Below are 14,141 nucleotides of genomic sequence, written 5' to 3' on the forward strand. Positions count from 1 at the left end.
TTATTTTTACAGTACTGTGATGTCAGGCAATCACAGACCCGGCACAGAGAATGGGCATCTGTGATTGTCTGTTGAAGTAACCTTAACATAGAAAAATGAAGAATAATAAAGAGAAAAATAAAGAAAAAAAAAATCAGAAAAACTGAAAATTTTGCAGTAGTCTCTTAATTTTTGCCAGAGCTGTGTTTTATATATATATATATGTATATATATATATATATATATATATATATATATATATATATATATATATATATATATATATATATATATATATATATATATATATATATATATATATAATATATATATATTGTACACATTATCCAGTTGTGTAAATATAAATAAATAATTTTAAAAAAATGACGTATTTTTGATTCTCAGCGCAGATGAAGCGGACGGCTACGGGCTGCCACCCCCACCTGCCTGGCTTTACCTTGGCTGGCAATCAAAATACGGGGAAGCCCATTATTATTCATAGTTTCATAGTTTTTAAGGTTGAAGGGAGACTCTAAGTCCATCTAGTTCAACCCGTAGCCTAACATGTTGATCCAGAGGAAGGCAAAAAAAACCCAATGTGTCAAATAAGCTCCAATGGGGAAAAAAATTCCTTCCTGACTCCACATACGGCAATCAGACTAGTTCCCTGGATCAACACCCTGTCATAAAATCTAATATACATAACTGGTAAAATTATATTATTCAAGAAAGGCGTCCAGGCTCTGCTTAAATGTTAGTAGTGAATCACTCATTACAACATCATGCGGCAGAGAGTTCCATAGTCTCACTGCTTGTACAGTAAAGAATCCTCGTCTGTGATTATGATTAAACCTTCTTTCCTCGAGACGTAGCGGATGCTCCCGTGTTCCAGTCGCAGGCCTAGGTGTAAAGAGATCTTTGGAAAGGTCTCTGTACTGTCCCCTCATATGTTTATACATTGTGATTAGATCCCCCCTAAGACTTTGTTTTTCCAAACTAAATAACCCCAAGTTTAGTAACCTGTCTTGGTGTTGGAGCCCACCCATTCCTCTAATAATCTTGGTCGCTCTTCTATCTACCTGTAAGATTATGCTATTTATAACCTTCTATACTTTTGCTATCAAGAAAAGCATCCATTCCTCTCTTAAATTCATTCAGTGAGTTGGCCATCACCACTTCCTCAGGAAGAGAGTTCCAGAGCCTCACTGCTCTTACCGTGAAGAACCCTCTTCTATGCTGATGTAGGAATTTTCTTTCCTCCAATCGAAGAGAATGCCCTCTTGTTCTTGTCATAGTCCTTGGTACAAACAGATCATGGGAGAGATCTCTATATGGCCCTCTGATATATTTGTACATGTTTATTAGGTCTCCCCTAAGGGGTACTTTGCACGCTGCGACATCGCAGGCCGATGCTGCGATGCCGAGCGCGATAGTACCCGCCCCCGTCGCAGCAGCGATTTCCTTGTGATAGCTGCCGTAGCGAACATTATCGCTACGGCAGCTTCACATGGACTCACCTGTCCTGCGACCGTCGCTCTGGCCGGCGACCCGCCTGCTTGTTAAGGGGGTGGGTCGTGCGGCGTCATAGCGACGTCACACGCCAGGCGGCCAATCGGAGCGGAGGGGCGGAGATGAGTGGGATGTAAACACCTCGCCCAACTCCTTCCTGCCGCATATCCTACGGAAGCCGCAGTGACGCCAGTAGGAGATGTTCCTCGCTCCTACGGCTTCACACACAGCGATGTGTGCTGCCGCAGGAGCGATGAATGACATCGGACTGTCGCGTCGGCGTAATCATGGATTACACTGACGCTGCACCGATGATACGATTACGACGCTTTTACGCTCGTTAATCGTATCATCGAGCCTTTACACACTACGATGTCGTATGCGATGCCGGAAGTGCGTCATTTTCAATTTGACCCCACCGACATCGCACCTGCGATGTCGTAGTGTGCAAAGCCCACCTAAGTCTTCTCTTTTCTAGAGTAAATAGACCTAATTTTGATAACCTTTCCGTGTATTGTAATGCACCTACTCCATTTATTATTTTAGTAGCCCGCCTCTGAACCCTTTCAAGTTCAGTAATGTCTTTCTTGAGCACCGGCGCCCAAAATTGCACGCAATACTCCAAGTGTGGTCTGACGAGTGATTTGTACAGAGGGAGAATGATGTTTTCATCTCGTGCCCCCAGACCTCTTCTAATGCATCCCATTTGCTTTAGTGGGTGCTGCCTGACACTGGGCACTCCAATTTAGCTTCTTATTGACTAAGATGCCTAAGTCTTTTTCCATGTCTGATTTCGCCAGCAGTTTCCCATTTAGTAAGTAATCGTAGCATCTGTTTCTCCTTCCCATGTGCATAACCTTACACTTATCTGTGATAAACCTCATTTGCCATTTTTCAGCCCAATTCTCCAATTTACTCAAATCCATCTGTAGTTGCAAACTGTCCTCCTTTGTGTTAACTACCTTACATAGTTTTGTATCATCTGCAAATACTGATATTTTACTCTGTAAACCATCCACCAGATCATTAATAAATATATTAAATAGTAGGGGGCCCAATACAGACCCCTGTGGCACCCCACTAGTAACCCTGGCTCAATCTGAGTATGCGCCATTAATAACCACTCTTTGTTTTCTACCACTAAGCCAGCTACCTACCCATCTACACACATTTTCCCCGAGCCCAAGCTTTCTCATTTTACTTAGCCGTCTTTTATGTGGGACAGTGTCAAATGCTTTACCGAAGTCGAGATATTATTATTATTATTATTATTATTATTATTATTATATTATATATATTTTTTTTTTTTTTTTTAAGAAATGAAATAAATAATTAAAAAAATAATGTGTGGGCTCCCGCTATATTTTGATTGCCAGTCAGGTAAAACCAGGCAGCTGGGGGCTGGTAATCTCCGCAGCCACCCCTGGAAATGGCGCATTGTTTCTTGGCGCCATTTCCAGGTGCTTTACCTGGGTTGTCCAGCAGCCCTAAAGCGGTGGCACGCTGGGTAATAAAGGGGTTAATGCTTTATATTCTCAGATGGTACTAAGCCCTAAATTCATGGTTTGACGCCAAATTAGATGTGGCCTCCATGAATTTTTAGTAAACAGTCCAAAAAAAAACAACACCGAACATTTTTTTTTAATTAGAAATAAAACAAAAAAAAACAGTTAGAGACTCCATCTTTATTATAAAAAAATCCTTAGTCTGACGTATTCCACAGGGACAGCAATGTGAGCTCTGCTTCATCATTCTGTACAGACACAGTCTATACAAAGTGAGAAGCAGAGAGCATTGTCAGCTATGCTACATCGCTGTGTACAGAGCAAGAAGCAAGCTGACAGTGAGGGTATGATTGCACTTGCGTCTCACAATGCATCAATACGCAAAGCCTTACACTTTCAGGACAGGAGCGCCTCAGCTGCAAGGAAATATATGCAGCTGACTCGCTGCTGTCGGGAGATTGTGCGCCGTGATGCGATGTGACACTCCACAGTGACAATCACTTAAAAGGACCTTTTGATGACGTCATAGTCATGTGACCAGTCAGTAACCAACAAGGTAATACAACATTTGCACCTGACTGGTCATATGGCCATGATGTCACGGAAGGTCATTTGGAAGGTCATTTAACTCGGGGGCACAGTAATCAAGCAGAAGCGGCCGGGAAACAGAGTCTGCAGGACACGTCGTGGGACCTGTAAGTATGATGATAATGTTTTTTAATAATGTGCTTTTTTTTTTTTACAGCCCCTGGACCCGATCTGGATCCAATCTGTAACACGAGCTTCCCAGGAAAGCTTGTGATCGGGATTGTGTACACAATCACTATGAGATCGGTATGATCCCCGATCTTTACAGTTTGAGATCGCTCATCACTAATAATGAATGCACTTTAGATTGTAATATGGTAATCCACTTTGTTTGCTGTTTAATAGGTGACAACAAATTGCCATTTGTTTAGGATGCTCTAAGAAATATGATGTCAATATATAAATCATTCTTTTTTTTATGCATACTTTTAGGTGTAGATAGAGCAATCTTTGATGCAGCAGGTGGCAACATAAAGGAAGAATGTGAACATCTAGGTATGTCAGCTTGCCTTCTATATTAACACTTCTTAGTATTGTGTGGGAGAAAATAGATTTCTGCAGTGGTCAATTCCTCGTGTGGAAACAATGTACAGATTTCCCTTTACTTTGTGCTTAGCTGAGCATATTCTGAGATAAGTGGCGCAAAATTACCAGCTAGTAAAAAATCAATTTTGATGCTCCTTCAGGAAAGAGACCAGGTCCTTCTTCTTATAACTGGTTAAGAATTTAATTGGCGTGGGACAGGAATATGTATATATGTGGAATATATGGGATGCATGGGTAAACGATGTATAAGAATTCATGAAGCAAGAAAAAAATGTTTCATCCAGCACTTGAAGATATAGTATCCCAATTCCATGAAATTCACGGACTTGATAAAATCATAGCATGCTATGAGTAAGAGCCCTTGTTTGGCTTGAAACGCGTAAGACGCAATGATTTTAATTATTTCTACTTTTGTACACCAATAAAATTAACAATGATTTTATCAAGTCCGTGAATTTCGTGGAATTGGGATATCATATCTTCAAGTGCTGGATGAAACATTTTTTTCTTGCTTCATTTATCCCCGGATCCGGCCCACTGACTGTCCGTGCACTGATCTCTAAAACCGGCCACCTCAAAACTAGAGGTGAGCTGATCCTAAAGTTTTTCTTTGTTTTGTTATAAGAATTCATGACATGGGTAGAATAACGCAACCGATTTTCAATTTGTAGCTTGGAATTGTTTTCTACACTGTATGCAGACTTATTAGGCAAATGAGTATTTTGATCACATGATACTTTTTATACATGTTGTCCTACTCAAGCTGTATAGGCTTGAGAGCCAATTGCCAATGAAGTAAATCAGGTGATGTGCATCTCTGTGATGAGGAGGGGTGTGGTGTAATGACATCAACACCCTATATAAGGGGTGCAAAGTTGTCTTGCAGAGGGATGCAGCAGTCTTGAAAATGCCAAACTTTTGAAGCGTGATCACCGAACAATCAAGCTTTCATGGCAAATAGCCAACAGGGTCGCAAGAAGTGTGTTGGGAAAAAAAGGCGCAAAATAACTGCCCATGAGGGCTCATTCACATGACCATTCCGTTTGTCCTGGTCAGTTCCTGTTTTTTTGCGGACCCACAGACAAGACCATCTTTTCAATGTCTTTTGTGTAGTATCGGATGGCATATGGGAGCACTTCCGTGTACATCCGATCCTACAAAAAAACACATCGGATGCCGTATGTCCGTTCCATTATTATAGAACATGTCCTATTCTGTTCCGTAATAACGGACCGTGACTCAATACAAGTCAATGGGTCCGCAAAATCCCCGAAAGCCGCACGGAAGCACTTCCGTGTGACTTCCGTCGGGTGCCCGTGCAGTCTGTGTCCCGCTCCAGCCCCAGCCCCGCGGCTACCCGCACAGCAGTGTCATCATCTGCCCGCACTGCAGTGTGTCCGCAGCTGCCCACACTGCAGTGTCATCATCTGCACGCACTGTAGTGTGTCCGTGAAATGCCCGCGCCGGGGCTTGCAGGGCTCGCACGGTCACCGGGCCGGTGATATTCGGAGTCAGGCTGTGAGTGGCCCGACCGGGCTTCCGTGACCCCCGGCGGGTTTCAATAAAAGGAAAGTCCCAAAGTCAGTCCGGTGTTACAAGGGGGATGGAAGGAGGGTAACGGGGTTCCTGGGGAGCTTGCCATTGCTTTCCCCCAGGAAACGGGACAGGGACGGGGGATGCTTGCAGCGCCACCCGTGGTTTGCGGCCAGGTGTTCAGCCACCGCTGCGCAGACTCTCTACGGGGCAGGTGTTACGGGCAGCTGGATGGAATCGCTCCCCACGGGTGGAGCGGGGGAGCCCCGGGAGGTTATTGAGACCCAGGGCAACAGTCCTCAGGGACACCGGGGGCACAGGGCGGCGGCATTACTCACAGCAGTCACGGAGTGTGGTTCCAGTTGTTCTTTATTAAAAGTCCGTTCCACATCGCACCCGGGTGCTGGTCCTCACCGCCTGTAGCCTTTGGTCGGTCCCGGGCAGGTAGGAGGAAGGGGGTCCGGTGAGGTGATCTGGGGGTCTCTCCCTTCCGTGTGCGTTAGTGCCGTCCCCGTGGCATAGAGCATCTTAGGAACTCGCCGCCTCTCTGTCTCTCTTATCCCGGTAGCGGGCGACCCCAACCGCCACCGGGTACAACTTTCTCCAGGGATCCCCAGTCCTCAGCTGCATTCCCTTCTTCTAGGTGTTATCAGCCCTGGTCTCGTGGCATCTCCTCAGCAGGGAGCTGTCCTGTGTAAGTCTGCACTCTCCTGCAGCCTCGGATGTTCTGACTAAACTTTCTGTGTGTTCTGCACTAAACTCACTCCTATTCAGGCCCCCCTCCCCTTGGTTGTCATGGGGACCTGCCTGTGTCCAGCCACCTGCTCATTAACCCCTTCACGACCATGGACGGATATATCAGTCATGGAGCGTGTCCCGTTAAGCCCCGCCCCCTGCCACGGGCAGGCGGCGGTCGGCACTCATATTAGCTGTTTTCAACAGCTGACATGTGTGCCTGCTAGCCGAGGGTGGAATCGCTTCCACCCACGACCATTAACCCCTTAAATCTTGCTGCCAAAGTCTGGCAGCAAGATCTAAATGCGCGCGGCCATGTTTTTTACTTACCGCCGCCCCCACCGGAAGTCACGTGCGTGATCACGTGACTATCGGTGGTTGCCATCGTAGCATAGGGTCATGTGATGACGCCTGCAGCTATGATGTTTCACTTTCGTTTTCCCTCGGCCGAGAGCAGAGGGAAAAAGAAAGTTACTGTATCTGCTATTTACAGATGTATAGCTGTGATCAGCAGATAGATAATAGCGATCGGATTGCTGATCGCTATAGCCCCCTAGGGGGACTAGTAAAATAAAAAAAAAAGTTAAAAAAAAAGTTTTAAAAAAAACAAAAAACCTAAAAGTTCAAATCACCCCCCTTTCCCCCCATTGAAAATTAAAGGGCTAAAAAATAAATAAATATACACATATTTGGTATCGCCGCGTTTAGAAATGCCCGATCTATCAAAATATAAAATCAATTAATCTGATTGGTAAACGGCGTAGTGGCAAAAAAATTCCAAACGCCAAAATTAAGTTTTTTTGGTCGCCGCAAGTTTTACGCAAAATGCAATAACAGGTGATCAAAACGTAGCATCTGCGCAAAAATGGTACCATTAGAAACGTCAGCTCAAGACGCAAAAAATAAGCCATCACTGAGCCATAGATCCCAAAAAATAAGAACGCTATGTGTTTCGGAAAATGGCGCAAAACGTGCGCCACTTTTATTGGACAAACTTGTGAATTTTTTTAACCCCTTAGATACAAGTAAACCTATACATGTTTGGTGTCTACAAACTCGCACCGACCTCAGGCATCATACCCACACATCAGTTTTACCATATAGTGAACACCGAGAATAAAACATCCCAAAAACTATTGTGCCATCACACTTTTTTTGCAATTTTTCTGCATTTGGAATTTGTTTGCTGTTTTCCAGTATACCATATGGTAAAACTTATGATTTCATTTAAAAGTACAACTTGTCCCGCAAAAAACAAGCCCTCATATGGCAAGATTGACAGAAAAATAAAAAAGTTACGGCTCTCGGAAGAAGGGGAGCAAAAAACAAAAACGCAAAAACGGAAAGTGCCCCGGGGCTGAAGGGGTTAAGGAGACAGGATGAGTCATGGACTCAAAACTTTATGCTGCAAAAGCTATTAACGCCTTCCTGCCAGTGTGATGTGAGTGTGTGTGTGGACTTCACTCCTCCAGCCCGGGAAAAAATGGGGTAACATTTAATACCCTGTAACTACCCGGTTACAGGGGCGTTACATCCGCAGCTGCCCGCACTGCAGTGTCAGCATCTGCCCGCACTGTAGTGTGTCTGCAGCTGCCCGCACTGCAGTGTCAGCATCTGCCCGCACTGTAGTGTGTCCACAGCTGCCCGCACTGCAGTGTCTGCAGCTGCCCACACTGCAGTGTGTCCGCAGCTGCCCACACTGCAGTGTGTCAGCAGCTGCCCACACTAGTGTGTCAGCAGCTGCCCACACTAGTGTGTCAGCAGCTGCCCACACTGCAGTGTCAGCAGCTGCCCGCACTGTAGTGTGTCTGCAGCTGCCTGCACTACAGTGTCAGCAGCTGCCCGTACTATAGTGTGTCTGCAGCTGCCCGCACTGCAGTGTCAGCATCTGCCCGCACTGTAGTGTGTCTGCAGCTGCCCGCACAGTAGTGTTAGCATCTGCCCGCACCGTAGTGCGTCCGCAGCTGCCCGCACTGCAGTGTGTCTGCAGCTGCCCGCACTGCAGTATCAGCATCTGCCCGCACTGTAGTGTGTCTGCAGCTGCCCGCACTGCAGTATCAGCATCTGCCCGCACTGTAGTGTGTCCGCAGCTGCCCGCACTGCAGTGTCATCATCTGCCCGCACTGTGATGTGTCCGCAGCTGCCCACACTGCAGTGTGTCAGCATCTGCCCACACTGCAGTGTGTCCGCAGCTGCCCGCACTGCAGTGTCCGCAGCTGCCCGCACTGTAGTGTGTCTGCAGCTGCCCGCACTGTAGTGTGTCTGCAGCTGCCCGCACTAGTGTTAGCAGCTGCCCACACTGCAGTGTGTCCGCAGCTGCCCGCACTGCAGTGTCCGCAGCTGCCCGTACTGTAGTGTGTCTGCAGCTGCCCGCACTGCAGTGTCAGCATATGCCCGCACTGTAGTGTGTCCGCAGCTGCCCGCACTGCAGTGTCAGCATCTGCCCGCACTGTAGCGTGTCCGCAGCTGCCCGCACTGTAGTGTTAGCATCTGCCCGCATCGTAGTGTGTCAGCAGCTGCCCGCACTGCAGTGTCAGCATCCGCGGGGATGACGAGCGCTGCCGTCAGGAGGTTAGTAAAGTTCATTTCCTGTGGTGATGAAGTACTGCCCTCCTGACGTCAGTGCTGTCACTGTCTTCCATGGCCGCCGCTTGTCACATCACCTCTCGCGGGCGGCCAGAGACTGTGACTAGCGGTGATGTCACGGGCCGCTCGCGATACTTGGTTTGTGAAGGCGGCGGTCATTGAACTCAGTGACAGTGCTGCTGTCAGGAGTGCAGCGATCACCGCAGGTAATGTACCTTATTAACCTCCTGACAGCAGCCCTCGTCATCCCCTGCAGTGACCTGGGCTGACCTATTGATGTTGGCTCAGGTCACTGCATGGCTCTCTCAGCCAATGGGGACCATTCTGTTTTTCATTGACTGGGAAAGTGACTATGGTATGGATCGTCATGGGACCCCCTTGGATTACACCAGACCTGGATTTGTTTTTCTTTCTAATAAATTGGTGAAAGAGGGAATGTCTTGGGGAGTGTTTTTTCAAATAAAAATGTGTTTGTTGTCTATTTTTTTTTTATTACTGACTGGGTTGGTGATGTCGGGTATCTGATAGACGCCTGACATCACGAACCCTAGGGCTTGATGCCAGGTGACATTACACATCTGGTATTAACCCCTTATATTACCCCGTTTGCCACCGCACCAGGGCAACACAATGAGCTGGGGCGAAGCACCAGGATTGGCGCATCTAAAGGATGCGCCTTTTCTGGGGCGGCTGCGGCCTGCTATTTTTAGGCTGGGGAGAGTCCAATAACCATGGACCTCCCTAGTCTGAGAATATCAGACCCCAGCTGTCTGCTTTACCTTGGCTGGTGATCCAATTTGGGGGGGACCCCCATGTGTTGTTTTTTTTTATTATTTATTTAATTTAAAAAAAACAGCGTGTGGTGCCCTCTGTTTTGGATTACCAGCCAAGGTGAAGCTGCCAGCTGTTGTCTGCAGTCTGCAGCCGTCTGCTTTACCCTAGCTAGCTAAAAAAGATAGGAGGGACTCCACTTCTTTTTTTTTATTTTATTTTTTTTTGGCTAAATACAAGGCTAAGCACCCTTTAGTGTCACATGAAAGAAACTAAAGGGTGCCAGCTTAGAATATGCAGGGAGGTAGGACATTATATGTCTTTCTCATCTATTATCTATCTATCCCTCTACTCATTCCTTCATTCATTCATTCATCCTTCAATCCCTCTGTCTCTCTGTCTCTATATCTATCCATCTCTATATCTACCCATCTATTTATCTTTGTAGCTGCTTCCGTTTTTTGCGGTCTGCAAAAAAAATGGAAAGCATACGGATGACACACGGACTGTATACGGAACGGATGCCATATGGATGCTACACAGATGCATCCGTGAAAAAAATGGACCGTTTTTTTGCGGACCGCAAAAACGGAACGGTCATGTGAATGTAGCCTGAATTGAGGAAAATCAAGCGTGAAGCTGCCAAGTTTCCATTTTCCACCAGTTTGGCCATATTTCATAGCTGCAACGTTACTGGAGTATCAAAAAGCACAAGGTGTACGATACTCAGGGACATGGCCAAGGTAAGGAAGGCTGAAAAACGATCACCTTTGAACAAGAAACATAAGATAAAACGTCAAGACTGGGCCAAGAAATATCTTAAGACTGATTTTTCAAAGGTTTTATGGACTGATGAAATGAGAGTGACTCTTGATGGGCCAGATGGATGGGCCAGAGGCTGATCAGTAAAGGGCAGAGCGCTCCACTCCGACTCAGACGCCAGCAAGGTGGAGGTGGGTACTGGCATGGGCTGGTATCATCAAAGATGAACTTGTGGGACCTTTTCGGGTTGAGGATGGAGTCAAGCTCAACTCCCAGACCTACTGCCAGTTTTCTGGAAGACAACTTCTTCAAGCAGTGGTACAGGAAGAAGTCGGTATCGTTAAAAAACCCATGATTTTCATGCAGGATAATGCTCCATCACTTGCATCCAAGTACTCCACAGCGTGGCTGGCCAGTAAAGGTCTAAAGGATGAAAAACTAATGACATGGCCCCCTTGTTCACCTGATCTGAACCCCCATAGAGAACCTGTGGTCCCTCATAAAATGTGAGATCTACAGGGAGGGAAAACAGTACACCTCTCGGAGCAGTGTCTGGAGGCTGTGGTGGCTGCTGCACGCAATGTGGATCGTAAACAGATCAAGCAACTGACAGAAGCTATGGATGGTCGGCTGTTGAGTGTCATCATAAAGAAAGGTGGCTATATTGGTCACTAATTTTTTGGGGTTTTCTTTTTGCATGCCAGAAATGTTTATTTCTAAATTTTGTGCAGTCATATTGCTTTACCTGGTAAAAATAAACAAGTGAGATGGGAATATATTTGTTTTTTATTAAGTTGCCTAATAATTATGTACAGTAATAGTTACCTGCACAAACAGATATCCTCACAAACAGATAGCCAAATCTAAAAAACCCCACTCCAACCTCCAAAAATATTAAGCTTTGATATTTATGAGTCTTTTGGGTTGATTGAGAGCATAGTTGTTGATCAATAATAAAAAAAATCCGCTAAAATACAACTTGCCTAATAAGTCTGCACACGGTGTAATTAGTGACAACAGGGGCATTGTTCATTGTATGTTCAGTTGATGTATGTATATGAACATTCTTTTCTTTATTCTCTTTTTTAACAAAGCATTTTATCTTCTTGTTTGACCTTGTTGGTTTATAAAAAAATGGAACCTGATTAAAAAAAAAAAAAAAACAATTAAAATAATTATTTTGTGATATTCTGTCATTATTATTCAACATGTCCTATTCTTCATTCCCACACTTCATTTCTCTACAGATAAAAAAAAAATTAAAAAATGATGTGGTTAATGTTTTTTCTTTTTACTTATTTTATTTTTTTATTGTATTCTTTGTTTTTCAGCTAAACTCCCCAATGATGGCTACATTGTGACCTCAGCTGGAAATATGAAGTGCAGGAAAATAATTCATCTAATTGCAGAAAAACCACACAACTTTGTGGTCTTGGTGATGAAAGCTCTTAAAGCCTGCGATGAAAACAATATGGCGACTGTAAGTCTCCCAGCAATGGGAACAGGTAAATAATGTTTCTTCAAGGTGACATATTATCATATGTATTTGTTTTTGTTCATATCTGATGGAAAGAAAAGTAATGACTCAAAATAACATCAGCAGAACATAACACACCCTAACATTAGTCAATGTGGTCCACTGGGCAACTGGTAATGTGACGGATCTGGCTTTGTGTCGTGCTTTCTGTTTATGAGTGAAATCTTGATGTGAACTGAACCCAAGTCAAACTGGTAAATTGAGCCAATGTATACAGTATCTACAGTGTTGATTTCCGTTGGAATCCCGCATAAGTGTGCAAACAATGTTGGGTGCATGGGAGTTCCTGGCACTTCCGGTCTTGCACAGTATAAAGCCAGGTGTACACGTCCCGACTTCAACGAGGTCTAGTGTGCATTACTGAAAGTGTCGGGGACTTCTGAACAGCGGAGACAGCAGACACAGTTACGCACATCACTGCTGGTGATGCTGCAATGAGTAGGATGATAGCATGTTAGTACGTCCACAGGGGCGTGTTAAGTGGGCGGACTAGTCAGGGGAAGTAACACCCTTGCAACTAGCCCCTGTGCTCATTAGCATATGATATAAGATCTTTAGAATAACTTTTTCTAAAGATCTCTTTATCTATGCTAGTGTATACAGGGACGGTTAGGCAGGAACTAGAAATATACACCCAGAACTGCTTGTGGTTCTGTGTGCATATTGCACTTGACAGGTTCCCTTTAAAGTGACTGACACACCCACGGGGTTGGAGGTTACTCGTCGCCGGGCCGCGGTGCTTCTCCTGGGATGACGCAGTGGCCTTGCCCAGTTCTGTGACCCCGGGTGTCAATAAAAGGCTGGGGATGGGGACGATGGGGGTAGTTGTTCGTGACACCACCTATGGTGTGCGGCCATTATCAGCCGCTGCTGTGGGACTTCTCTGCTGGGGCTGATGACAACGCAGCTCGGATGGTTCAGCTCTCCACAGGTAGAGCTAGGCCCATGGGAGGACAGTAGTGGTAGTAATTGCCTTATGGTACAGGGGCACGGTTGTGAGGGCGCCGGCAGTGATGGGACAACACAGAAGATGCAGTTCAAGGTCTTCACTCACTGGTCACTGCCGTGATGGGCTTCAGCCAATCCTGGATACTTCAGAGGTCGAGGCCAGTGTTAACTTCTATGCGTCTCCTTACAATGGTTTCCCTCCACCCCAGCTCCTAGGCCGTTGAACGGGTCACGGGTGCCTTCTGCACTGCCCGCAAACCCTGGGATTCCCCTTCTTTTCCTAAGAACCCGGGTCGAGCCTCCAGCACCAGACCACGGGCCCCAAACTGTTTGTGTCTGTGCTTGTTCCTAAGTACGTCTTCACTCGGTCACTGTCTGGTGCTAGTTATCAAACACTTTATAATGGGACATGTATTATATATGTTGACAGTCCTGTCTATATTGAGGGCATAGCTTATTGATAACAGTATTTATAAGAAATTAATATTTTGAGTCTGTATTGAATATAGATAGTTACTGACATATATATATATATATATATATATATATATATATATATATATATATATATATATATTTATATATATATTATAGGCTCTTTGGAAGCTGCTAGTGAGTGACCTCATGCGCGCAGCAGAATCACCCTATATGCATTGGACAGCTGCATATATAAAATGACACATGGGAGGAGGGGGGTCACTCTTGCACATGTCGAAGCTGAGCCATAATCCATCCTCCCGATCCAAGATGAGGTAACACATGCTGTCAGGCCTCCAGTATCTAAGGCTTGCCTTACCATTCAGGAACCAAGGAAAGATGGATGAAGATTTCTTTTGATTTAGTTAAAGATATGGACTATTATTGAACTCCTCACGTAAGCTAACAAAGAATACTATTTTTTTCCTTTATGTAACTGAACTGTAACAGAATTTTTGGCTACCCTTTAACTAGATATAAAATACATCTATTTATTTTTATATTTTTGAAGTTTGTCTTTCATGCGCCTTATCACGTATTTGAAGAAAAATATATTTAAGGGATATATTTTTAACACCAGTAGATGGCAGCGAAGGACAAACATGAACATTTATACATTGAATAACATTAATTAAATAATAGTGGATATGATCATTAAAAGTTTA

The 14,141-nt window shown here is 45.0% G+C and overlaps 1 protein-coding gene across 1 annotated transcript in view; it reads left to right on the plus strand.

Annotated features, from left to right (window-relative positions):
• The window catches only part of LOC142246609 (protein mono-ADP-ribosyltransferase PARP15-like), a 331,278-nt gene that overhangs the window by 16,151 nt on the left and 300,986 nt on the right, over window positions 1-14,141 (plus strand). The window contains exons 2-3 of the mRNA XM_075319679.1: window positions 4,014-4,076; window positions 11,846-12,019. Coding sequence (XP_075175794.1) covers window positions 4,014-4,076; window positions 11,846-12,019 — 237 coding nt within the window. The remainder of the gene's footprint in view (window positions 1-4,013; window positions 4,077-11,845; window positions 12,020-14,141) is intronic.

This window comes from Anomaloglossus baeobatrachus, chromosome 7, assembly GCF_048569485.1.
Source record: "Anomaloglossus baeobatrachus isolate aAnoBae1 chromosome 7, aAnoBae1.hap1, whole genome shotgun sequence".
NCBI lineage: Eukaryota > Metazoa > Chordata > Amphibia > Anura > Aromobatidae > Anomaloglossus > Anomaloglossus baeobatrachus.